The 23832-nt window shown below is 43.7% G+C and overlaps 1 protein-coding gene across 2 annotated transcripts in view; it reads left to right on the top strand.

Moving 5' to 3' along the window:
- DOCK1 (dedicator of cytokinesis 1) overlaps positions 1-23832 on the top strand; it is a 266436-nt gene that overhangs the window by 192669 nt on the left and 49935 nt on the right. For both annotated transcript variants that reach the window (XM_041461037.1, XM_041461036.1), the window contains exons 33-38: positions 5211-5359; positions 11992-12077; positions 12265-12421; positions 15792-15832; positions 17162-17252; positions 20910-21029. In XM_041461037.1, coding sequence (XP_041316971.1) covers positions 5211-5359; positions 11992-12077; positions 12265-12421; positions 15792-15832; positions 17162-17252; positions 20910-21029 — 644 coding nt within the window. The remainder of the gene's footprint in view (positions 1-5210; positions 5360-11991; positions 12078-12264; positions 12422-15791; positions 15833-17161; positions 17253-20909; positions 21030-23832) is intronic.

Here is a 23832-nt window from a genome sequence, read left to right as displayed (position 1 = left end):
GCTCCCTGGAGCTCGTGGGTAAGTGAGGCAGCTCTGCCTCTCTCCAGCCTGGGCTGCTCCCTGGGTATAATTTGCCTGTACAGGGATTGAATTTCATGAGAAACTGAGTATTTACTGTGACCTGAGTGTACTCGTCTGCCAGATTTCATTTTCCTGAGCTTAACAGCACAGACACTTCAGCTCTTCTGAGTTTTATCAAAACTTCCTTAAATGATCAGAAATAAAGCATTTGCCACTTCACTTCTATCTCTGGCTGAGCTGTTGTTGCTGGGAGTTGAAAAACCCCAGAATTTCTAAGAGAAGAGAGTGCCAAGGGTTCATAAGTATTTGATATCGCAGAATTTGCATCCTATCTGCTGGAATGATGAGAAAAGGCTTCAGAGAGCAGCTGAGTTCACTTTTATTAGAAGCATCTTTGGTGAATTAAGTGTCTGGAGAACAGATTAGAGCTTAGTGCACAGCTGAGATGTGACTTGACAGGCAGGTAATAAAATCAGTGTCATGCCTGCTGCTGCATCACCCAGCGTGGGCTGCTGGCAGCCTCTGGGTGAGTAATTAGCCAAATCCATCCCTCTTCCAGCCCCACAGTTGTGGAGTCATGGAATTGGGAAGGTTGGAAAGGTTGGTAGTTGGTAAGGTTTGAGGTCACACCTGGAGTGCTGTGCCCAGCTCTGGCCCCTCAGCTTGGGAAGGACCTTGTTCCAGGGATGGGGTCTCCACCACTGCCCTGGACAGCTGTGCCAGGCCTGGACAAATCTTTCCAGGAGGAAATTGCTCCAAATATCCACCCTGAGCTGCCCTGGCCCAGCCTGAGGCCGTTCCCTCTGCTCCTGTCCCTGTTCCCTGGAGCACAGCCCGACCCCCCGGCTGTCCCCTCCTGGCAGGAGCTGTGCAGAGCCACAAGGGCCCCTGAGCCTCCTGTGCTCCAGGCTGAGCCCCTTCCCAGCTCCTTCAGCCACCTTTTCTCCTCACTAATATTTCTGGTCTCTTTTGATTCTTATGGATTCTTAAACTTTTCCCAGAATTTACTGGACTGAAAGTAGAAAGTTTGACGCAGACTTTCCCATCCAGCTGGTGTTAGCTGAGGTTGTTTTATCCAGGCTGGGCTTTGTGGAGTGCCTTGTGCCTTAAACTACTGCTGCTGTCACTGGCTGCTCTTTACAGGTTATTTAGTTGCTCCAGGGTTCAGTTTCTCACCATTAACAAGGATAATAATTTCCCCTGCAGTTTTGGGAATCGATTGGCTCAAGGGGTAGTGTTTTCTTCAATATTTCTTCCTGTGCTGTCATGAAAGCTTTTTATTTTTAATGGATTTTTTATAAATGGAGATTATCCAGGTAAGATCCCTCTGTGACCTCCTCAAGCTCTAATAATTGTGATTTTCCAAGATCTGTTAATGGGATCATTAATGCCAAAATCCCACATGATGAGGGAGTCAGGAAATTGCTGCTCTTCCCAAGAAAAACTGGGAGAGAAAGGTAAATGTGAGGCAGGACCCCAGTGTAAGGCAGCCTTTGTGCTTCTCCTGAGCAGCACCTTGATTTTCCTTATCTCCTTTGTCACACAGAGAGTCCATGTTAAACTCATGGATCACGTTTCACTTCTGGCTCCTCACCAATCTCATCTGTGTCACAGCATCAATTAAGAAGGAATTCCAACTTCTCACTGCATGGGAATCGATTGGGGGGTGCCTGACACTTTTATCTTGGAAGCTGCACTGCATTAATCAAATTATTCATGTGTATGTTCAGAAACCAAATCAGAAGTGAAAGGCTGGAATTCTGGAATTCTTGAGCATAGGTTTTTATGTCTGTGCCGTTGTGCATGAGATGTGATGAAACCAAACCACCCTGACTTTTGATTTATGGATTAAAGGGTATAGAAAAGCCTCAAAAATGCATGTTTTGTCTCATCAGGTTTTTGTTTCTAAATACCATGATTAACACACGATGCCTGCTGAGTTAAAATTCCCCATCTGGGAGCAAGGCAGTCCTCCAGCTATAATGCACATTTAAAAGTATAATTTTTTTTTCTGAAATTAAATAGTAAAATAAGAGTTTTTAAAGTTTTCACTTGGCTGCCGGTTTCTGATGCAGGGGAGGCCTCAATAATCATACCTTCCTATTTTTATGAGCAGAAAAGAAAAAAAAAAAGAACATTTATAGTACAGAACAGCGCTTTAGAGGCTTTTTTTCCTTCCATACCACAACCTGAACTTTAAAATGTGTTACTTTGAGTCAGTGTTTTGTTGAAACTGGGTCTTCTTAAACTTTGCTGAGACATTAAAGCATCAAAAAAGCATCAAACAGGCCGTGGCCTGTCTTGGGAGATGCAGGAATTCAAAAACCATGCACTGGAAAGGGTTTTGTGATGCAATTTAGCAGACAGAACCCAAGGCTCTGCCAGGATGTGCACAGGGTGCAGTGGCTGGTGGCACCCACAGCTGCGTGGCAGAGGAATTGCAGTGACATTTCAGGTGACATCCTGGTGGGAATGGTGGCCAGGGAAAGGCAGCTCGGAGGTGTTGGTGACGTCTGAGCCAGCTGGGGGGAGACGGAGGGGAGAAACTCCTCAAGGTGAAGGGGAATGGTTGCTGGTGTCCTCCAGCGAGTGCCACCGTCCCTGCCAGGGCTTGACGTCACCAAAGGTGTCTTGACAGAGCTCTTGCTGTCGTTGGAGGGAAGGCCAGGGTTAAAAATAGCCCTGAACTTTGGGTGTTACATAAATAGAAGTCATTGCGCATAACCCTCTCTGGATTAGTCAGGCGTGTTCCCAGCCTGCCCAGGGCACAGGGAGGCTGCTGGCAAATTACTCACAGGGTTTTGTGGCCCAAACTGAAATGGGAACAGTCTGGGAAATGAGAATCCCATGAATCACACTTTAATCCCAGAATCATGCTTTGTCCAGCAAGGAGAGCACCTTGTGTTTGGTTTGTGGTGAGGTCCCTTCCTGCTGTGTGAGCACGTCCCATGGCCAGGCACAAGGTGCTGCAAGGGAAAGGTTTTGCACGTTCAAAGGGGGCTTTTTTTGCATGTGGTTCCTAAAGCAGCTGCAGAAGTTGGTTTTCAGAAGAGACTCCTCAATTTTCTCCCAGACTTGTCACATTTGGAATCTCAGCGTGGGAGTTCCCACATTCCCGTGGGGAGGAAGAAGGTGAATCCTTGCTGTGTTGTTTATCAGACAGGGGCATGGATGCCCTGGGGGACCAGGGGAGGATTGTTTCCCTTCCTGCTTTGCTCCCAATTCTTTCTTTAGTGGCCCAGCACCAGGATCACTCTGTCACAGCAAACCCATGTGTGTCACACCGATGCGCGTGGGACGGACTCACCCGGGGCTCCCGTTCCAGGGCCTTCCCCCAGAGAGCTGCAAACAGATCATCATCTAATTGAAGGTTCTAATCTTATGTGGACTGTTCACATCTCAAGTTCAAAAGATGTTCCTGTTGTGAGGGAATTCCTGTGCTTGAGGCAATGGAAGAACCCTCAGTGGCACAGGGAGAACTCGCAGTTCAGGCGGCGCGTGATGAACAACTTTTGTCACCGTTATTTGTTTTCTGCAGTCTTGACTCTGACACTCCTCAGGCATAACACAAGAAATCTGTCACCTGAGAGATCCAATGTAATCATCCTTGTAGGAGACTGAGGAAAGCTTTAGGCCTTTCACTTGATATTCCTGAGCAGCCCCCAGCACTGCCGCAGCACCCAAAGTCACCATTTTCCCTGAGTATTAATTTGCCCTGATCCGATTGCTAATGCTAATAGGATTCAGGATTTTGCCAAATCAAGGGACTTAAATTATATCTGCTAAAAAAAGGAGTGTGTTTTGGTGGTAAAGGATTTTTCTTGATTACATTTGTTGAGATTTATGTTAGTTCTGGTCAAAGTGAAGCTACCAATTAAAGACTTCACTGGTTACTGTCACAGTGGTGTAGTGCATTGGAATAAAAATGAGTTTGAAATCTGTTTGTGTCCTGTACCACTGGTAACTGCAGTGGGAAGCAAGAGTTTGAGAGCTGGAGGAAACTGAGGACTAGACTCTAAAGAATCTGGTCTGAAGCACGATACTGAGTATAGAAACAGTGTTTGAACCTGGTTGTAAGCATCCCTAACAGGGCATCTGTGAGGAACATCTCCAGTTCTGTCCTGAGCTCCCTGTGGATCCCAGCCTGTTGCTGATGGAGAAATGTGTTTGTGTTTCCTAAACTTCTGCCTGGAGCTCTCAGGTCTGTGCTGCTCCAGCACCATGGTACAGTGAGGTGATGGGACACCAGCACAGGGTGCCCAGAGCAGCTCTGGCTGCCCCTGGATCCCTGGCAGAGCCCAAGGCCAGGCTGGATCCACCTGGGATAGTGCAAGGTGTCCCTGTCTGGCAGGGGTGGAATTGGATGAACTTCAATGTCACTCCCAACTCCAGCCATCCTGTTGATTTTTCCATGGACTTATTCACCAGATGATTTGCAGCACACACTCTCTGCATCCATTTAGCCAATAATATAAACAGTAACCTGCTCTTTTTTCCAGTATTTATTAGGTGCCACGCTCCTGCTAAGCTTTAATTTCCCTTCCCTGTGTGGAGCAGAGCAGGGATGGGGGGAGGAGCAGCTTCCTCTTGGGAAGCTAAATCTGCAATCAGGTTTTGCAGGCAGCTCAGCTCCGAGGAAAGGAGACATATTGTGGGCTGGCTGAGCTGTGCTTTCATGTCTCGAGGCTCTGTTAGGCTGCACTCGTGGTGACACTTTGATAGACTGACACCGAGAACATTTTGTTCACACAGGAGTCTAAATAAGTTAATACAAGTGATGTGCCTTTTAGCCTCCCTCCCTGCCAGCCACACATTGTGTTTTAAAATAAAACCTGGAAATTTGGGTGTGAAAATATGTAGTGGGAAATGTGGCGAGTCCCAGCTTGACGACTGATTCAACAACTCTTGATTTGGATTTAGACAGTGCCTCCTCTCCTGTGGTAATAATTATTGATAATTAAATAAATAATAATAATTTTAATAATAATAATAGAATTATTGTTAATAATTATTATTATAAATGGTGGTGATCATCATTATCATCAAATAAATAAGAATAATAAAAAAGTGTTCCAGTAGAGCCGGGTATTAAAACATGCTTTGTTATGCTCCATAAGCATACTAATACAGCTTTTATTTCTGTCAAAGCCAGGGGTTGTTCACTCTGAAATGCATCTTTTCTCCTAAAGGTCAGCATAAAATCAAGTTCATCCCAGAAATGGTGGGGCCTATCCTGGAAATGACACTGATCCCAGAAACGGAGCTGCGGAAAGCCACCATCCCCATCTTCTTTGACATGATGCAGTGTGAATTCCACTCCACCAGGAGCTTCCAGAGGGTAAGCACAGAGCTGCAGACATTTAAAGTGAGGAAGATTTGGCTGTTCTTTGACAAAACATAAGGAGTTTTGTTATTTCTCATTTTTCTAAGGAATAATATAATTATGGATTTGCTTATTTCCTACACATCCTGAGGGGCTGTGGAGTCTTCATCTGTTGGTTTGAAGTGGTTATTGAAGGAGAGATTTGCATGTAGTAAATGAAACCTTTGGTAATGGCACAGGAACAAAGACAGATGTCTTAAATTGTCAGTGTGACTCACACAAGGAGTTTGGTCCTGAGATAAAGTGGACATAAAGAAAGGCTGATAATGTGGCAAAAGTATAACCTGTAAGCATTTATCATCTCTTCTCTTTTATAATCCTGATTTTCCTTCCCATTTTATGGATTTTGAAGAGGAAAAAAGCCATCCAGCACTGTCAGTGCTTCTTCTTGCTCTACAGGCACTGCAAAATCTCAAATAGTAATGGAGCATTTTTATTCTATTTGATTTGAACCTGCTGAGGGGAGCCCTTGAATACACACACACCATCTTTTTCTGAAAACTTCAACTTTTGAAAGACAAGTGGAGTGAGAGAAAGTTTCCTGATATCATTCATCTGACATTGCTTCCCTTGAAACTTTGCTTATGGATTGAGTTTAAGACTAGTTAGGCCAGGTAGGGTTTGGATTAAGCCAGTGGAGCTCCTTCCCACTGTGAGATTTCTGTCAGTTCAGGGTATGACCTTGTGAATTTTGTAATAAAGCTTGACATGTGTTGTTTGCTTTTTTCCCTTCGTATTGGCAGTTTTCTTTCTTGGATGAAAAGCCTTATCCTTTTCCATACTTTTCTTTTCTTGAGAAGCAGCTCTTAATAAATCTGTAGGCAGAGTAAATGAAAATCTGCGTGGAGAGACTTAAGCAAGGGAAATGGCATCAGCTTTATTGCTTTGATTTGTTTTGTGCTGGATGGTGTGTGGAGAGGTTGTGAACTGTGTTTTGGCTTCATCCAATTACTGCATAATCATTTTTTCTCATGTTTGACTCCAGTGCTACTGTAAAGATTGAAATGCTCACTGGGATGCCATTTAAACAGTTTCCTGTCAGATGCTCTCTTTTGTTGCTTGTCATTTTTTATTTGTGCAATTATATAGATCATGAAAAATCCAAGGGTGACTTTATAGCTAAATTTATGGCCCTCAATTTTCCTGACAGAAGGAAACCAGCTTTGTGTGGAATAGTTGGCTGATTTTAATAAATGAATGGCTTAAATATTTCACTTAGGGAATTTTTTTTGCATTTTAAGAAAAATGCCTCATCCTCAAGTCAGAGATGTCTGGGACTGTACTTGACATTATATTTCCTGTGGCACTGTAGCTTCTTTATGGATGTAGCATTGACAGGACAGGTGCAGAGGAAGAAAAACCTTTTTCCATGGGTTTGGAGAAACCAGCCACATCCTACAAAGAATAATCAATCTGGCCATTGATCATGCAGTTCTGAGTTTGCTGAGTATCTCAGGTTGTCATTTGGGGAATGAAGATCACAGGCTTGGGAAAAGCAGAGGTTGAGGGGGAGTCTAGGCTGGATGGGACCTCTGGAATGAATCTGGGCATTAGGTTGGGTTATCTGGGACCACCTGAAGCTCAGCTTGGAGTATCTCCAAAAAAAAGTGAGGGTTGTTTGAGCAATTCTCTGGGTGAGCTATTCCAGTGTTGAATCCTGGCCTTTGGAAGGTGTCCTTGCCTGTGGCAGGAGGTTTGGAATGATACAAGGTCTCTTCCAACCCCAGCCGTTCCAGGATTCTATGACTCAGAGTTTCTGCTTCTTATTTCCCAGAGGAATTTCCTTGGGTCAGCTTGTGCCTGTTTCTGCTTCCATCTCCTCTCTGAGCACCTTTTAGGTGTTGGAATGTTTGAGTTGGAGTTTCTCTGGGCAGAGCAAACCCAATTCCTTCTGCAGGTTCTGCAGCACGCTGCCCATGTTGGTGGCCCTCCTTTAGACCATCTCCAGCTTGCCAGGGTCTCTCTCAGCTGGTGGATCAGAGCCAGACATGGAATTCCAGCCGTGGTCCAACAAGTGCAATAGTCCTGTTGCTGCTCTGGCCGTGCTCTTGCTGATGCAATCCAGGACACATTTAGGCTCCATTGAAGGGGGACACTTTTTTTCATGTTCAGCTTGGTAAATTGGTTTTTCCAGTCACTTTCTTGCCCTTTGTGTACCTGGAAAAACCTTCCATGAGATCCTGGTCTGTGGTTTCCTCAGGAACTGAAGTGGGGATACCTGGTCTGTAGATTCCTCACTCATTTTTTTGTTTCTTTTGTGTTGAAGTGATAGAAATAGATAAAATCTATTTTTTTTTTAATATTACCACTACCTAGGCAAGCTTTGATGCTTAATGGGTCGATGTAATATGCTGCTTTATATCCTTTATATGCAAGTACCAATTATCCTTGTCCAGCACTGCTTCCAGAGAGAACTTCCAAATAGCATGGTTGGCTGCTGTTAAACTAATCTGCCAGAAATCCAATTATCTAACCTTATTAGTCACATCAACAAGGGTTTAGGTTGGCTCCACTTCTCCAGCAGATGTATCAACCTCATGATTTGTGGGGGAGGAATTTCAGTTTTTTGCAGGCCTCCGATGCTGTGATGGTTTGTGTGATAAACAGGCAGCTTTCCCTGTGGTGGTTTTCATTTCAGGAGGATTTGGGTTTGCCTGGTAAAACCAGGAATGGACAGAAGAGGCGTTTTTTCTTCTCCCAGTGTATTTAGAGACACAACAAGATAAATACCCCTTGTTTTTACAGAACTATGTTAAGGCTGACTGATTTAAAAGCTGGAGTTGCCTATTTTGTCCTCTCTGTCTGAAGGTGCTTTGAAGCCTTTATAAGACTTCAAAGTAGCCTGTAGCTCAAAGCAGAAATCCCATCCTAAAACCAGAGTGGGACTGAAGCTTCCCTGCGGAAGGAAACTCCTCCTCCTCCCCTTGGCTTCTCCCGTGGCCAGTTCCAGGAGCAGAGCCTCTGGATCAAAGGGAATTTGTCAGAGCCACAGGAGTGATGAAAGAGAATTGGTTTGATTGTTCAGGGCCTGCTCAGGTGAGTGGGATGGATCCCGTGGTGCCAACAGGAGGGAAAGCTTCGGGTGAGACAACCCTGCAGCTGGAGTGTGGAATTTGGAGCATGGAAAGCTCCTGGTGTTGGTGCCTGTTGCTCCCAGCTGTGGCTTCATTCCTCTTTTCCTACCAGCCTAAATTTTAACTCATCTTTTCTGGACCTGTGTCACTGCTGATACCACGTTCTGCTTGTTTGGAGTTGAGCCCATTTCTTGCATTTAACAATAAATCTCAGTATCACCAGACAGTCACACCAGCATTTTGATTTTCACATGCTGGTTACTGGTGAATTTCAGATGGATTTAATTCCCCCTAGTCAGAAGTTGCCCCTAGTTTATCAGAATCTCTCTTGGCTTTCAGAACCTATAATTCCTTATTCAAGATTTTTGCCACTTCTGAGCCCTGGGTTAACCTCCTTTCCCTGTGCTGTGGATTTGCAGACAGGACACAAGTAAATGACTCTCCCAACTCCTGTGTTCTCACTGAATATTCAAATCCAAATAACTAATCCCCCACAGAGGATTGGTTTCAATGAGTAACATTTTTTAATTACCTACAGTTGAGGTGTGAATGTGTAAGTTTTTCTTGGCTTCTGGCTTTTTGGAAAATATCAACAATCCTCTCTGACTCCACCTGGGGAGCAAGGGAGAAAGGTAATGCAGTGGCCTCCAAGATGATCCCATCATTTTGAATGGCTCCAGATCTGTTTCCCTGCTGGAATGCTTTGGAAAAATAGGAAAGAGAATGGATGAAACCATTGAGAACAGCCACCAACTTTCACAGAAACCTCTGAGCAAAGTTTGCTGTACTTGGGTGCCATTTCTGCCTTAGGACTAATTTCTGGTGGTGTGATCTGTCACTTGAATTTTATATGGCAAATTATTATTAGCCCACATCAAAATGAATTTATAGCAGCTTGGAGGGCTGGAAGTCCTCCTCATTTACAGCAAAATTAACTTGTCAGCCAGTGCTACAAATTCAGCCTTCCTTGAGGTAAACCCAAGCCCAGAAGTGATCAGTTGAGTTGACATGAGATGGCTCACCCTGATTTATTTGCTCCAGGTGGGAGATTGTCACAGACAGAGGAAGCACTGGAGGTGCTCTTTGCTCAAGTTCAAACTCTCATCCTAAAGGGAAGCTGAGATCTTGATCAGCTGAGAGGAAGAGTGGATAAAAATGTCCTGTAATATTCCTGGTGTCACCCCTCGAGCTTTCAGTGTCAGCAGAAGGATGTGAATGTGACTCACTGATGGTGCAGATTTTCTCCAGAAAGAGCCTCAGCAAGTGGCACTGGCTCTAATGGAAACATTGGAGACTTGGCACTTCTTCATTTGAGACTAAATCCCATCACAATAATTGCAGGCTTATTTATGCATTAAATTAAATGTAATGCATTTATAAAAACTCAGTGCATTAGGGGAAAAAAAAGAGAGAAAAGGAAAAATGGAGTTTATCAACAGATGCCAGGTGCAATGTCCCAGAGCCACTGGCTTGTGCAGCTCCAGGGTCACATTGCTGCTCCCATCGTGGGAGTGATAAACCTCCAAAGCTCCATAAACCTCAGCTGGTATTGCTAAAACCTTCCTCCGTGGAAAGACCACAGAAGGAATTGTAACTGATGTTAAATAACATTTATTCATTTGGCTCAGATGATCAACACCACAGCGACTCCATGAGAAATACCAGGAATGACTGAAGAGCAAAGATACTGTTAATAATCCTTAAAACCCCCAAAATACCACAATTCTGACTCTGTTCAGCCCAAGAGGCTGCTAGGGGAAATGGCCCAACAAAGCATGGATTTACAGAGGTTTAAGTAAAACTGATAGTGGGAAGATCCTGGAGATCCTGCATAACAAAAGTAATTGCTCTTCTTGATCTGAGTAATCTCTTCCTAAAAAATACATCACCTGCAGGGCTGGGGCTGGCAGCAAGTGTCATTTTTCACATTGGGTTGCAAAGTCAGTTTTATTCTGGGCTCATTAGGGAACAGGATTTTTGTGACTTCTCAGTTTCATCATTGTGTTGTTTCAGTGTTTCACTCAACTGTCTGGTACTGTGGGAGCATGTTTGGTTCTGGGAGGGGGTGGATTGCATTATCCTGCCTTTTCTCATCTTCTGTCATTATTTTAATATTGGATTCATTGTATTCACTGTGACCAGAGGCAGGACCTGAGGGAACAGCTGGAGCTGTGTCAGGGGAGGGTTAGGTTGGATATCAGGAAAGGTTCATCCCCAGAGGGTGCTGGCACTGCCCAGGCTCCCCAGGGAATGGGCACAGCCCCGAGGCTGCCAGAGCTCCAGGAGGGTTTGGACAATGCTCTCAGTGGGGTTTTTGGGGTGTCTGTGCAAGGCCAGGAACTGGACTGGATGATCCCTGTAGGTTCCTTCCAACCCAGAATATTTGATGATCCAGGCAATCCATTCTTTCTCCATGGGTACATTATGTGCTGTTAATATCACCTGCAGATGCAAAGTACATCTCGTGACATTTACAAAATGTTGGTACTCTTTGTTCTTGTGCAGAGGCCCTTTGCTTCTCCTCAGCATCCTTGGGGGTGGCTTAAGGAAATAACAGTGACAAAACCTGCTGACAAGTGTTCTGTCACCCAACTCCCACTGGGAGCACTGGGCTCCCATTCCCCTGCCACGGGCTCCCAGCTTGCCCAGCCTCTCCTGCTGAGATCTCTGTGTCTGTCTGTGCCTATTTAATGAAGAATTAGGAACTAGGTGACTTCACTGATTCATGGCAGAGCAGCAGGCCTGGAGCGAGCCTTCCTCCACTAACAGTTCACATCCATTCCTAGCAGCAAGAGATAAAACCCTGTGTAATCATAAAAAAATCCATGGCATTACCCAGTTTGCATTTAAAACACATTCTGTTGGCCACTTAAGTTTGCATCCTTTTAATATTACCTAAATATTCTGGAGTTTTTTTGAAACTACTCCCTTCCCTTCTTCAGGGATTTATTAACAGTTTGGTCCTTTTAATATTGCCCAAATAAAATTATTCTGGAGTTTTTTTGAAACTACTCCCTTCCCTTCTTCAGGGATTTATTAACAGTTTGATCAGGTTGTGTCCTGCAGTCAGTGTCTGTGTGCTAAAAAGGGGTGTCAAGGATGCTGGGGGTGCGCCCAGCAGGGTTATCCAGCCTCAGGTGTTGCCTTTCCTCTCCAAGAGCTTCCAGCATTTTTGTGTTTAGTTCTGCTGCTGGGGACATTCTGTGTCTCCTTTCTCCCTGCCCTCAATTCCTGTCATTAATCTCCTTTCGTTTTCCATAATGCAAATATTTACACTTCATTTAACAGCACGACCAATGATTCCTTTAACCAAAGAAGTCCTTGTAGGGCAGGAGATCATCGTGGAGAGTCAAAAAAAACCAGAGACTGCAAACTCTAAAAGTCAATCAGGCTTTAAACCAGGGCCTAAACGTCTCACCGAGGCACCCAACCAATCTGTGAGGCATTGAGGCTACAGTAATAAAGTGAAATATTTGCCAGCTGATTATTTACGCTTGCTTTGTTTAATTACAGTTCGAAAACGAGATCATCACCAAACTGGATCACGAAGTGGAGGGAGGCCGTGGAGATGAGCAGTACAAAGTGTTATTTGACAAAATGTAAGTGTTGATCAGCAGCAGAATTTATGTCACGGGGAAGTCAGGAGAGAGAGCAATTAGACTACAATGAACTTTGTAGCCCAGAAATAATTAAAATCTGTTAACGATGCGCAATATTTAAAACTGCACCTGAGTCAAGGTTTTTCTCTGCGTGTGATTAACAAGGCGAACTTAATTGGTTTTTCAGTCTCTTGGAGCACTGCAGGAAGCACAAATACCTGGCCAAGAGTGGGGAGACCTTTGTGAAGCTGGTGGTGAGGCTGATGGAGAGGCTGCTGGACTACAGGACCATCATGCACGACGAGAACAAGGAGAACCGCATGAGCTGCACCGTCAACGTGCTGGTGAGCAGCAAAATCACAAACCACCATAAAATCACCACAAATCACTGCAACAATGCCACAAAATTGCCACAAATTTGCTATGAAACCACTACAGAATCACCACAGAATCACCACAAGATCACCAAAAAATTACCACAAAATCACCCAAAGAATCACCACTAAATCACCCTAAAACTACCACAAAAACACCAAAAATCACAAAATCACCGCAACCACCACATCATCCAAAAACCCACCACTAAACTACCACAAAACCACCAACAATCCCCACAAAATCAATACAAAATCATCATAAAATCACCCAAAAATCATCACAAAACCACCATAAAACCACTACAAAATCACCACAAAATCACCCAAAGCCCCATTACCCTCAGGATGCTGCATCTTTAACTGAGGGCTTGTGTCAAGCAGAGTGTCTGTTGGGATTCTTGGAGAAATTCGGAATGCTTTAGGATTTTTCCCTATTTTTTTCCTATTTTGGTGAAGGCAAATCTGTGAAAACATGGATTATCCCTTCTTTAATTGTTTGTACAGAAAGATTTAAGGAGAAATGTTACAGGTCCTGTTCATTGACATTTACAATTGGTATATAAACAACTCAGTGCTGAAAACCACTTGACATACAGAATGTCGGAGTTCTCTGCCATTACTCCCAAAATTTCCATGGATTTGCAATCCCATTTATATTCTGCTCTCTGCTCAGCCCCTTTATTCAAATTTTTTGAAGGAATTGGGGGTACTATTTGATTCACAGCAGGAAGAGGTTGGCTTGTTTTCCTCACTGATGGGAAATTTCTTCCTCTTAGACCCTGAAATTCTGGAGTGTCCACCCCATACACAAATCTTGATCTATTTGGGCTGGAGTTGGAAGCAATAATTGTTCCAGTTGTACTCACACACATCATGGTCTTTGGTGGAGATTTAGAAAATGAGATTTTACAACGCAAAAATCAGCACCCATGAAAGATAACTTTCAGAGAGCCCAAAATAATGTGAACTGAGTTTGGTTTTTCCACTGTTTGCCACTGAGAATTCCAAGCTTTCCTCCCTATATCATCATCAAAGCTTTGATTCTGCTCGAATACATGAGGCACAACCAGTGTTTATCATTTATGTGATCTGGCTGATGGACTTTGTTCAGGAAAGAGCAGAGTAAATAGTTCACAACTTTTTTTATTTTTGCATATGATGTAGATTTTAGCTTTTTTTATTTTGCATCTAATGCAGTCCTGGCCTCGTGCAGTGCAACATTTACACTGCCCCATCTCATCAGCCATGAACCAAATGGTGCCCACTGGAGCAGGAGAGGAGATGGAGGCATCAAATCTGAAATTGGGTGTTTATTTTTAGTTTGTTTTTCCTCTCTGCACATCAGAAAGCATCAGAATGTTTGGGAAATGGGCGAAGAGGAGGGACTTGGAGAGTTGTCACAGGCTGGTGATGCAGCAAGTGCTGTTGGGCTGCCTGCAGAAAGGTCACGGCGTCCTCCTGAGCAGAACCCTGGTGGAAAATCCTGCCAGGTCTCCAAGCAGGATGGGAAACAGCACATCACAGTCACCACACACTGTGTCAAACTGGGAACATTCCCTTGGGAAGTTGTTTCTCCTTCCCTTCATCAGAGCACTCAGAGCCTCCTCCCAGGAATTTCACCATCCCCATGGGGAAGCCGAGGAACCCTTGGGTGTTTGTTCTCTCCAGGTGTCTCCCAACAGCATCTCCTGATGCAGCTGAATTTGCAGATGATAGATTTTGTGGGTGATTTGCTGCTGTCAGGTGCTGTCACAGTGAGACACCAAGCACAGGCCTGCTGCAGCCTCTGGAATCCCCGGGAAGCGGCGCAGGGCGGAATTTTCGTTCGCTTTCAGTCGCCGTGATTTCAAACCTTAGCTTGATTTTACACTCCCCTTTTTCCTCCAGGGCCCACTCAGCCTTTTCATCATTCTCCAGGTACCTGAAGTGAAATTCATGCCTTTGCAAAAATCCTACCCAGGTCTGAAACCGGGCGCAATTCCCACGTGAGGTCTCAAAGAGTTCCTAATTGGGACTTTGCTGATCCCGAGCTTTTCCTGGGATTAAACTTATCTGCACCGACGGTGGTTTAACTGGGAGGGTTTGATCTGCATTTATGCCAGTGCTTCTGGGGAAGGTTCTGGAGTCTCAGGAGAGGCTGAGGGAGCTGGGAAGGGGCTGAGCCTGGAGCACAGGAGGCTCAGGGGGCCCTTGTGGCTCTGCACAGCTCCTGCCAGGAGGGGACAGCCGGGGGGTCGGGCTGTGCTCCAGGGAACAGGGACAGGAGCAGAGGGAACGGCCTCAGGCTGGGCCAGGGCAGCTCAGGGTGGATATTTGGGAACAATTTCCTCATGGAAAGGTTTGTCCAGGCCTGGCACAGCTGTCCAGGGCAGTTCTGGAGTCCCCATCCCTGGAGGGGTTTAAAATCCATGTGGATGTGGCACCTGGGGACACGGGGCAGTAGTGGCCTTGGCAGTTTGTTTTCTGAATTGAACCCAAAAGTAATAAGCAGCTTTATCAACTGAAATACCCCTGGAATAACCCATCATTCCTCTGTGAAATGTGGATTCTGTTATCCATTCCAGTCCTCTTTTGAAAGATCACTTTTGTATTGGATTTATCCCTCTTTTAGTACTGGGTTTGTTCTCTTTTAGCGCCTCCTTAAACTTCTTTAATTTAGCATTGAAATATATTTAATTCATTGAAGAAGGACTTTCTTGGTATTTTGTTTTCTTAGATACATTTTAAATTTTGGAGACAAACTTACAATTAGATTCAGAAATGCCTTGAATCTCTCCCCCAGTTATCATATTTTGCATTTACAATATTTGCACTGTTAACCAGTTTATCTCGAGGCTGGAGGCACTCAGAGGAGGGTGATGCTAATGTGTGACATATGAAACCAGACAAATAACACTAATCTAACTTTGTATTTCCAAGGAAACTCTTAGAATCCAAGAGCAGATGTTGTATTGCTGAACTAAGGTTCAGACTTTTCAATCCACAGAACAACTGTTGCTTTAAAATTTCGGTTTTGTTGTATGTTAGAAAATTTTCACCTGAAAATGGTTAATGATGTGTGACTTGCAAATGCCAGCAGCAAATTTCTAGCAGTATTGTTCTTGCAAATTCTGAACCTTTGCAGTGAGACAGCAGCCCTAAAACATTGCAACATGAAACATCCCAGCATTTGATTTTCTGAGTTAAATAACTTGTGTTCCATCACTGGAGGCAAATTTCATTTTGCAGTTTGGAGGTTGACGTTACGCAATTATGAATTTTTAATTTGGAGCGTGTTCTGTGTACATTGCAAAGTGTGAAATCAAAGACTTTGTAACCAAATTATGTTGTTTTTCAGAATTTCTACAAGGAGATCGAGAGGGAAGAGATGTACATAAGGTTTGTAAACATGACTGGTGACAAACTGCCTGACACAGGCTCTGTAATTGGGGAAATTAAGTTCATATTAAGCAGTCACTTGGGGGCTGGAGGAGAGGAGTAATGAAAAATCACACCTTGGCTGAACCTGAAGTAATTCAAAAGCTTATCTGCACTGAGAACAGAGTGCTGGAAGTGAAAGTCAGGAGATTATCTCTGTCCCCTTTCTCCATGTCCTTCAGTTCCGTTACAATGAAATACTCAGGAGCCAGAATTCTTGTGCTGGTGAAGAAAACAAATAAGCTGAGCAAAGAAATGATGTTGCCTCCTAGTGAGGTACAAAATATGTGACTTGGAATAAAAACAATTGTTAAATAATACCTGACTGATACTTATTTTAAACTTCAAGCTTTCAAAATGTCTTTTCAGACCAAGTAAACATGGAAATATTGTGTTTTCTGTAAACCTCAGGGTTCACAGCCCCCATTTGTGCTTTGCTTGACTATTGCTTACACTGTTGTGTTAAAATGGTGAGGTTTGTGTTTGTACTGCTATTTTAGGTATCTAAATGTGACTCATTCATTCTCAGGTGCTTGTTATCTTTGTGGAAGAATTTTCACTTGTCAACTCTCTTCCTGTTGTTTAAATGGTTTTAATTGGTATTTTAGAAGTTTGCAAAAAGAATAGGAAATGGCAGGATTGATAATTGTGGACAAACACATGAAGTGATTTCTTATTATTTAGGTCTGCCCTGTTCAGCATCTCTATAAAGACAAATTGTTTCTCACTGCCAAACCCCCAGCCAAATTCTCTCCAATTTCTGTTAACAAACTTATAATTAATATCAAATTTGAAAGCATTTTCACTGGCTTTTTCAAAATACAATTTTTAATAGTTTTGTGGGGACTTTTTAAATTGTCAGTGTAAAAATCATCAAACAAATTAAGAGAATTGAGTGAGGTGTGATGCTATTGAAGGTAAATAATGAAAGTTATTCCTGGCCCATAGCTGAACTGTAAAAGTGCTCAGTCTTGCACAAAATCTGGATTGGATTTATTACCCACCACAAGTCATTCTCCTGATGTTCAGTCAAAGATTAAACTCAATGATCTTGGAGGACTTTTCCAACCTCAATGACCCCATGATTCCCTGAGTATCCCTTAAAAACAGCACAGTGGAAATGCAAATGGTTCTAAAAGTTGTCTGCACACAGAAATGGGAACTTTAACCAATCCCACAAGTATTTGCTTGTTTGAAGATAGACTTGAACCCTTTTAATCTTCAAAATAAATGATTGAGTGACATCTTAAACCCAGTCTTTTTAAGAACCATTGTTTCTGCTGCTGGCAGGTACCTGTACAAGCTGTGTGACCTGCACAAGGAGTGTGACAACTACACAGAGGCTGCCTACACCTTACTCCTGCACGCAAAGCTCCTCAAGGTAACCCCCAAAACACATCCTAAGAATGGGAAATCCCAGACACCAGCCTGGGGGGTGTTTGGCACTCAGAACATCTGCACTTGAATCGATGAACTGCTCTGGGTTCTCTTTTGCACATGGAATTCATCCCCAGAGGAAAGCAGCACTTCGCTGGGTGGCAGAGGTGGATCTGGAGCTGGAGTGAAGGGAATGTGGTCAAGTCAGCGCCACAAAACCCAAATTGCAAATATCCAGACTGTACAATATGTGAAAGCCTCTAAGCAGATATTTTAGTAAATGAGCTCTCCACAGATCTTTTGTGCAAGGAGTGCTGGAGCCCCTGCTCGAGTGCTCTTGGGTGTCTGTAACTGATTTCAGAAAATTGCAGAGAGATTCAAATGGCCTTCTTTCCAAGGTCATGCCTTTAAAAGGTGCATATAATTTGAATGCAGTGTTACCCAGTTTATAGCACTTTTGAAGAGGCACAACAATATTGCTCCTCTTCAAGGAATGTTTGGTGTAGCCTGCAATATGCACAAATAACATGTTACCTGCAGAAAGTGCCTGAAATAAAGCACTTGACTGTTTAACACTACCCACTGCCAGCCAGAAATGGAGTGAAGCTGTGCTTCAGAAGCATTAATCTCCTGAAAACATTCTGGAAAGAAGATTTTGTCTCTAACATGCAGCTTTTTTATGTGCTGATGTCCCAACTTTGCTCTCCTGGTTATCACTTAGGAAGGTGCTGCTCTTGCCAGCAGACACTTGTGTCATGAAATTACATTTACTACAGCTGAATCATCACTGAATTCCTGGGTTTATGTTTTAATTTTGAAAAGCAGTTAATGGGAAAAGTAAAAACCTCAATGTGTTAAGAATTTGGGGTTTTGGAAGAGTTTGACTTAGTCCTGTTTGTCTTCCTCACATTTCACAACCTGCAGTGAAATCTTTCTTCCTCAGGGAGTGCTGGATCTCCTTCCACCCCCCTTAAGGACATGACCCCCACCAGGGGCAGAGAGTCAGGGACAGAGTAAATGAGAATTTCATTTTCCCCTTGATCTCCTGCTCATTCCAGTGTATTGCAGCCTCCTGGTCCAGGGAAAGTTTCCCTTCCCATGGCAGGGGGTGGAACCAGATGGGCTTTAAGGTCCCTTCCCACCCACAGCAGCCTGGGACTGTGTGATTGCACCCTGCTGTGCTCATGGTGCCCCTCTTCATCCAGGAAATGCAGCTCGTCCTCAGCAGCCAACTGTTCTTGGCAATCCTGCCTTTAATTTCAGCAATCCCCAGCAAAGTGTGAGTGTCAAATATCTATTTTGAAAAGTTGAAAAGGGGAAGGTGTTAAATGAGATCCTTCTGATGGATGCACTGAGAATTATTCGTACTTCAGAGCTGAGTAAACTGCATCCAAGCCATAAAAAGACTAAATGTGATGCAGAGTGTACATGTGCAATTTAAATTAAGACACTCTGAAATGTATTTACTGTATTTTAAAATCATTAGAGGGTTATTACACAAGGAAACATCTCAAAGATTCATCTGGAGTGCAAAAGCACTGTGCCCACTTCACATGGATGAACCTTTTAGACAGGATGAAGGATTCGTTCCCTTCCATGTATTCCTGAATAAATGATGGAATAAACCATGCCATAAAACCTCACTCAAACTTCACCTGGCCTGGCTTGGACTTGTTAGACAATTTACTTCCTGTGGCCTCAAATTGGAGTTTAGCCAGTTGTGGCTTTTCTTAGGGGATGTGTTCAGAGAACAGGTGAGTGCCTCTCTTAATGTGCTCTTCTGAATTCAGTGGAAGAATTCCATGGAAAGAAATGTCCATTTTTCTTTCCTTCTAATGCAAATCGATAGCAAATGCCAGGGAAGAATTTGTCACAGGTTTTCATCCCTGAGTGGATGTTTGTTTGTAAGTATAATTTCATTAGAGGCTGGAATTGCTTTATTATCAAAGTGTGTCAGTCTCTACCTCAGTCCCTGCCCCTGCAGCCCTGAGTGGAGGGAGGAGTTCAGTGCTGCCTGAGGAGCAGCAATACTGGGGGTGTGTAACTGAGCAATTGAGTTTTTCTGTCAGGCCTCAGGACAGGATTTTCAATGACACTCATCACGGGCAGATACTTCATCCCAGTGATTTTAATGGGATCACATCGAGGGCAAGGCTGAGAGTGGGTGAGAATTTCACCTTTAAATCTGCAAGAAGGCTCTGTCTGTGGAGGGAGAGAGGCCAAATTACTGCAAGCTGATGAAGCACACTCAAGGAAAGAGACTTTTTTTTGTGTTTTCAACCCTTTTTGTCAAAATTGAGGTGTTCAAAACTAACAGAAGATAGCAGCTCTTAGCATGCTGAAAAAAATTCCATCACATTGCAGGCTCCAGCAGGTTTGTGTTGATCAGAAACAGAGTTCAGAACAGAGCTGTCAGAGGTGTCTGCATGACCCAAACACAAACATTTTGGCCAAATCAAGAAGTGATTGGGTGAAATTTAATAATATATAGCAGGAAAAGTATCAGTAATTCTGCAAATGAATCTGGGAGCTGCTCAGAGAAGCTGTTGCTGCCCCTAGATCCCTGGAAATGTCCAAGGTCAGGTTGGATGGGGTTTGGAGCAGCCTGGGAGGGTGGAAGATGTCCCTGCCCATGGCAGAGGTGGGATGGGATGGGATGAGCTTTAGTTTCCCCTCCAATTCAAACCATTCCATGATACCTATGATTGACACCTTTCCCTTGATCCATCAGGCATTTACTGGAAGAGCCAGAGCTGCTGATTGCAGACAGGCTGGATAAAGTTAATTATGCTTTCCCTGCCTCCAAAATCCTCAGTGAGTTGGAGCCATCTCATTTCCCTGCCTGCAGCCCTTCCCACTGATGCCTTGTGCAGGCTGCCCTAGGACAGAGGCTGGGCAGAGTTACAGAATAAAGCAGGGATTGATTCCAAGGATCTCCTCCATGGATCCACCTCGGGCAGCACAAGAGCCCAGCCAGGGCTGCACCCAGGATGAACCCAAATGGTCCCAAAATGCACGAGGAGCGCTCACGGGGTCTCTCCCTGGGATCAGCTCTGCTCCATGTGCACATTGCAGTTCAGTGTCCAATTCCAGCTCAGCCCCTGCACTCCCATCCTGCTTGTTTTTCTCTCTCAGCCCACGGGGTTTGTGCTCCTGGGCTGAGATTTGGATCATTTGTCCTTGGTGCCCAGCTGGAGCAGGAATTGTTTTGTCTCCCTGCTCTGTGCACAGAGCTCACCATCCCCTGATGTGAACCCAGACCCACACACTAAAGCAGCACAGAATGTGAAAAATAGAAAAGCTCAAACCTGAGGCATCACCTTTGTGTTGATGGACCTGGGTTCCAGGGTTTCTCCCACACAAAGTGAAGTGTTCATTGTGTCCCCAGCAGGCCAAGGTCACCCTCATCAAAATCACCGAGGAGAGGAAGCCACCTCCAGAAGCTTCCTTCCAGCTGATGGATGTAATTAGCCTCCAATTACAGCATCCAAACAAATGTTCCTTGTGCCCAAGGAAGCAAAGGGCACAGCTGTGAAAAAGCCCTTTGTTGGTGCATTAACTGCAGTACCACTCCTTTAAATAAAACCCCTCTCTTTTATTTCACTTCAGAACTCACAGCTTTGGATTTCCTTTCACTTTTCCCCTTTTTTTTATGATTTAGTGGTCAGAAGAAGCATGTGCAGCACATCTTACCCAGCGGGATGGATACCAAGCTGCTACTCAAGGACAGCTGAAAGATCAGCTCTATCAAGAAATTATCCATTACTTTGACAAGGGCAAGGTAAAAAGGGAAGAAAAAAAGTGCAAATGTATTTCATTGCTTTTCTCTCAAACTTATAAATTTAATAGTAAACATAGTTTGCATCCAGTGACCTTCAGGAAGCACTTACAGATAATGATATTACAAAAAAAAAAGTCAAAAGAAATCAATGGTACATTTATAACTCATCTCTTAAGGGTAAATATATGGGCATATGATGCCATGGAGTAAATAAAAAAGTGATGCATGTAATTTGGAGGACTTTTTCTGGCAGTTACAAGAGCTAAGAGAATCCTTCAGCTCCCCTTGTTTTTCCTCATATACACAAAACTAATTCCCTCAGGGCCTGGGTGTCTGTGGTTGCTATCATAAATATCCTGAGATGAGGATATTTCATTGCAATTGCATCTTTTAATGCAGAAGGAAATTGCATTTGGCATTGCTTGGTGTTGGAGAGGAAGGGGGTTAATGTGGGAGACAGGGATGGATCAGTGTTTGGATATTTCAGGCACGAAATATTCCAGTATAGAAGTAGGAATCTCTTTGTCAGAACATTTCAGAAGTGTAAACTTGGGGTTTAAAAGTAAACAGAAGTGGTGTTTTCTGGTAGAATTAGAATATTATCCAGCCAGCCCATCTTTTCCAGGTGAGTTTTTTCGCAGAACCAGATTAAAATCCTGGAATAAATTTGATAGGGACTCTCATTTCTATAATTTTGTCAGAAGTGTTGCTTAAAAAGTCAAATTTTATAACTTATCTTAATGCAATACTTAAAAGTTGTTAATGGGTGATGCTAAAAGTTGCAATTCTGGATTGTGGTAAAAATTGTAATTCTGGGCTGGGACAAAAGTTGTAAAAAGTATAATTCTGGAGTGATGCACAAGTGGCTGTTTGGGGCTGGGGCTGCTGGAGGTGACTTGGGGACAGTTCCTGCTGCCCAAAAAGCTTTCCCTGTGTGAATGAGAAGAATCTCATTTGAATGGGGGCCACAGCTGATTTTAAAGCTTATTTTAATCGAGCATTCCTGTCTGGAAGGAAAACCAGGAGTTGCCTGGTTTCATTTTTTTGGTTTTATTTTATTTTGTTGGTTTTATTTTGTTTGTCTTTATGGCTTTCTGTTGGTCCTTTCTGGTGTCCAGGCACTGGGGATTGTTCTGCTGAGCACCAGTTCTGTGCAGAACTCGAGTGCCAGGACTCCTGTGTGATTTTTTTATGTGTGAGGAGATGATTTATTTCCAAACTGCTCTTTCCTACTTACAGATATTCCTTCTCTCATTTTCTGGTCACTCAAGCTGGTGATATTTTTTCACATTACTCCATGAAAAGGGAAATTAAAAAATCAATATACACTGAGAATATTCATCTTGTGTGATTTTGCAAATGTCAGGAAACTCCAAGTGGAGGTTTCCAGTGTAGATGGAAGGTAATCCTCTCATTTGGGATGTTCTGACATTAAGTTAAATCAAATTCTTGCATTCCTTGAGCAGTTTGCAAATGTAGCCCAGCTTTAGCTCTCCATGATCAGTAACACACCTGAAACAGCCTTTGCTGTGCATTTTTGGGACACTGAACCCATGTCCAAACCAATTTTTGCTTTTTTTGTACCAAAATCACCCAGCTGGGTCCCTGCCTGGCAGCTCACTCCAAATCCCTTGTTTGATTTCCCTTCCCATTAGGTGAACAAGAGGTGTCAGAAGGAGGTCACCAGCACTGGGCAGCTGTGCAGGCACTTCCAGGCTTTTCCAGAAGCTCAGGAGTTTTGTTTTCAAGCTGTAAGCCAGTGCCTCTCCCACCCCAACCTGCCTGATGGCAAGCTGTGGGTTTGGGAAGGGAGGGAGATGTGGGACTTAGAAACATTGTGTAGAGGAAATGGAGCAGAGGGATTTCCTGAAATTGGGTTTAAACCATTGGCTTTTTGTTTTTTAAAGGCTGGTGCAGTTCAGCCTCTCAAAAATCAGGATCCCTTTCTCTTGGCAGAGTAATTTCCCTGGGGAATTCACAGTTTTCTTGTCTATTGAAAGCCAACCATGAGGCTTATCCCTTAAATATTGGCATTCATGGGCAGGTGAATTTAGATTTAATCCTCCACGCACAGGCTGGAATTGAGTGAGCCCTTCACTTCTGGCCCAGAAGTGCCTGAGAAATTTGTAAGTGAGGAAAAGGGAACGTGGACTTGCCCTGAAGGCAGGAATGTGGCACCTCATGTGGGCTGAGAACAAAATCCTGACCCTCACCAGAGTATCCCTGGTACTTGCAGGTCAAGATCCGTTCAGGGTTCCTCATTTTGATTTCTATTTTTAATCTGTTATTCTTAGGAAGTTTGTTTTTTTACCTGTATTTGACTTTTGATCCTTTAACCAACCCCTTATAAAGCTGCAGTGCAACTTTCACCTTTAGGGAAGGAGCATTTCTCAGAAACAACTTTTGTATTTTGCGGTTGTTTTACTTTATGGATTAGATTCCTGATTAGTTATGCTCTTCATTCCTTTACTAAGCTCCTTCTTTCCAAAAGGAAAGTTGTTTCCCTGGCATAGGGATCCTTTTCTCTCCTAGATCATTCTTCTTCGCTGCACTGCACTTTCCAGTCTCCTCTCCATCTCTCTTGGCTTTTGCCCTTAAAATCCTGATCCTCAGGCTTGACCCAGCAGTCTGACCCATCCTTTGAACTGCTCTCAAGTGTTTGCTCTCTCTGTGCTTTCCTGAAGCTTTGTCATTTCCCACAAAGCCCTTAATGCAGGGACTTTGCTGGAAATTCTTGGGTTAGAATGTCCCAAGGTGAGAAGGGAAACAGTGGTGGGACTAAAGGCATGGGGGAAGGGGTGAC

This window comes from Pyrgilauda ruficollis, unplaced genomic scaffold, assembly GCF_017590135.1.
Source record: "Pyrgilauda ruficollis isolate IOZ18807 unplaced genomic scaffold, ASM1759013v1 scaffold15, whole genome shotgun sequence".
Taxonomy (NCBI): Eukaryota; Metazoa; Chordata; class Aves; order Passeriformes; family Passeridae; genus Pyrgilauda; species Pyrgilauda ruficollis.
This window is presented reverse-complemented; position numbering and strand designations above follow the sequence as displayed.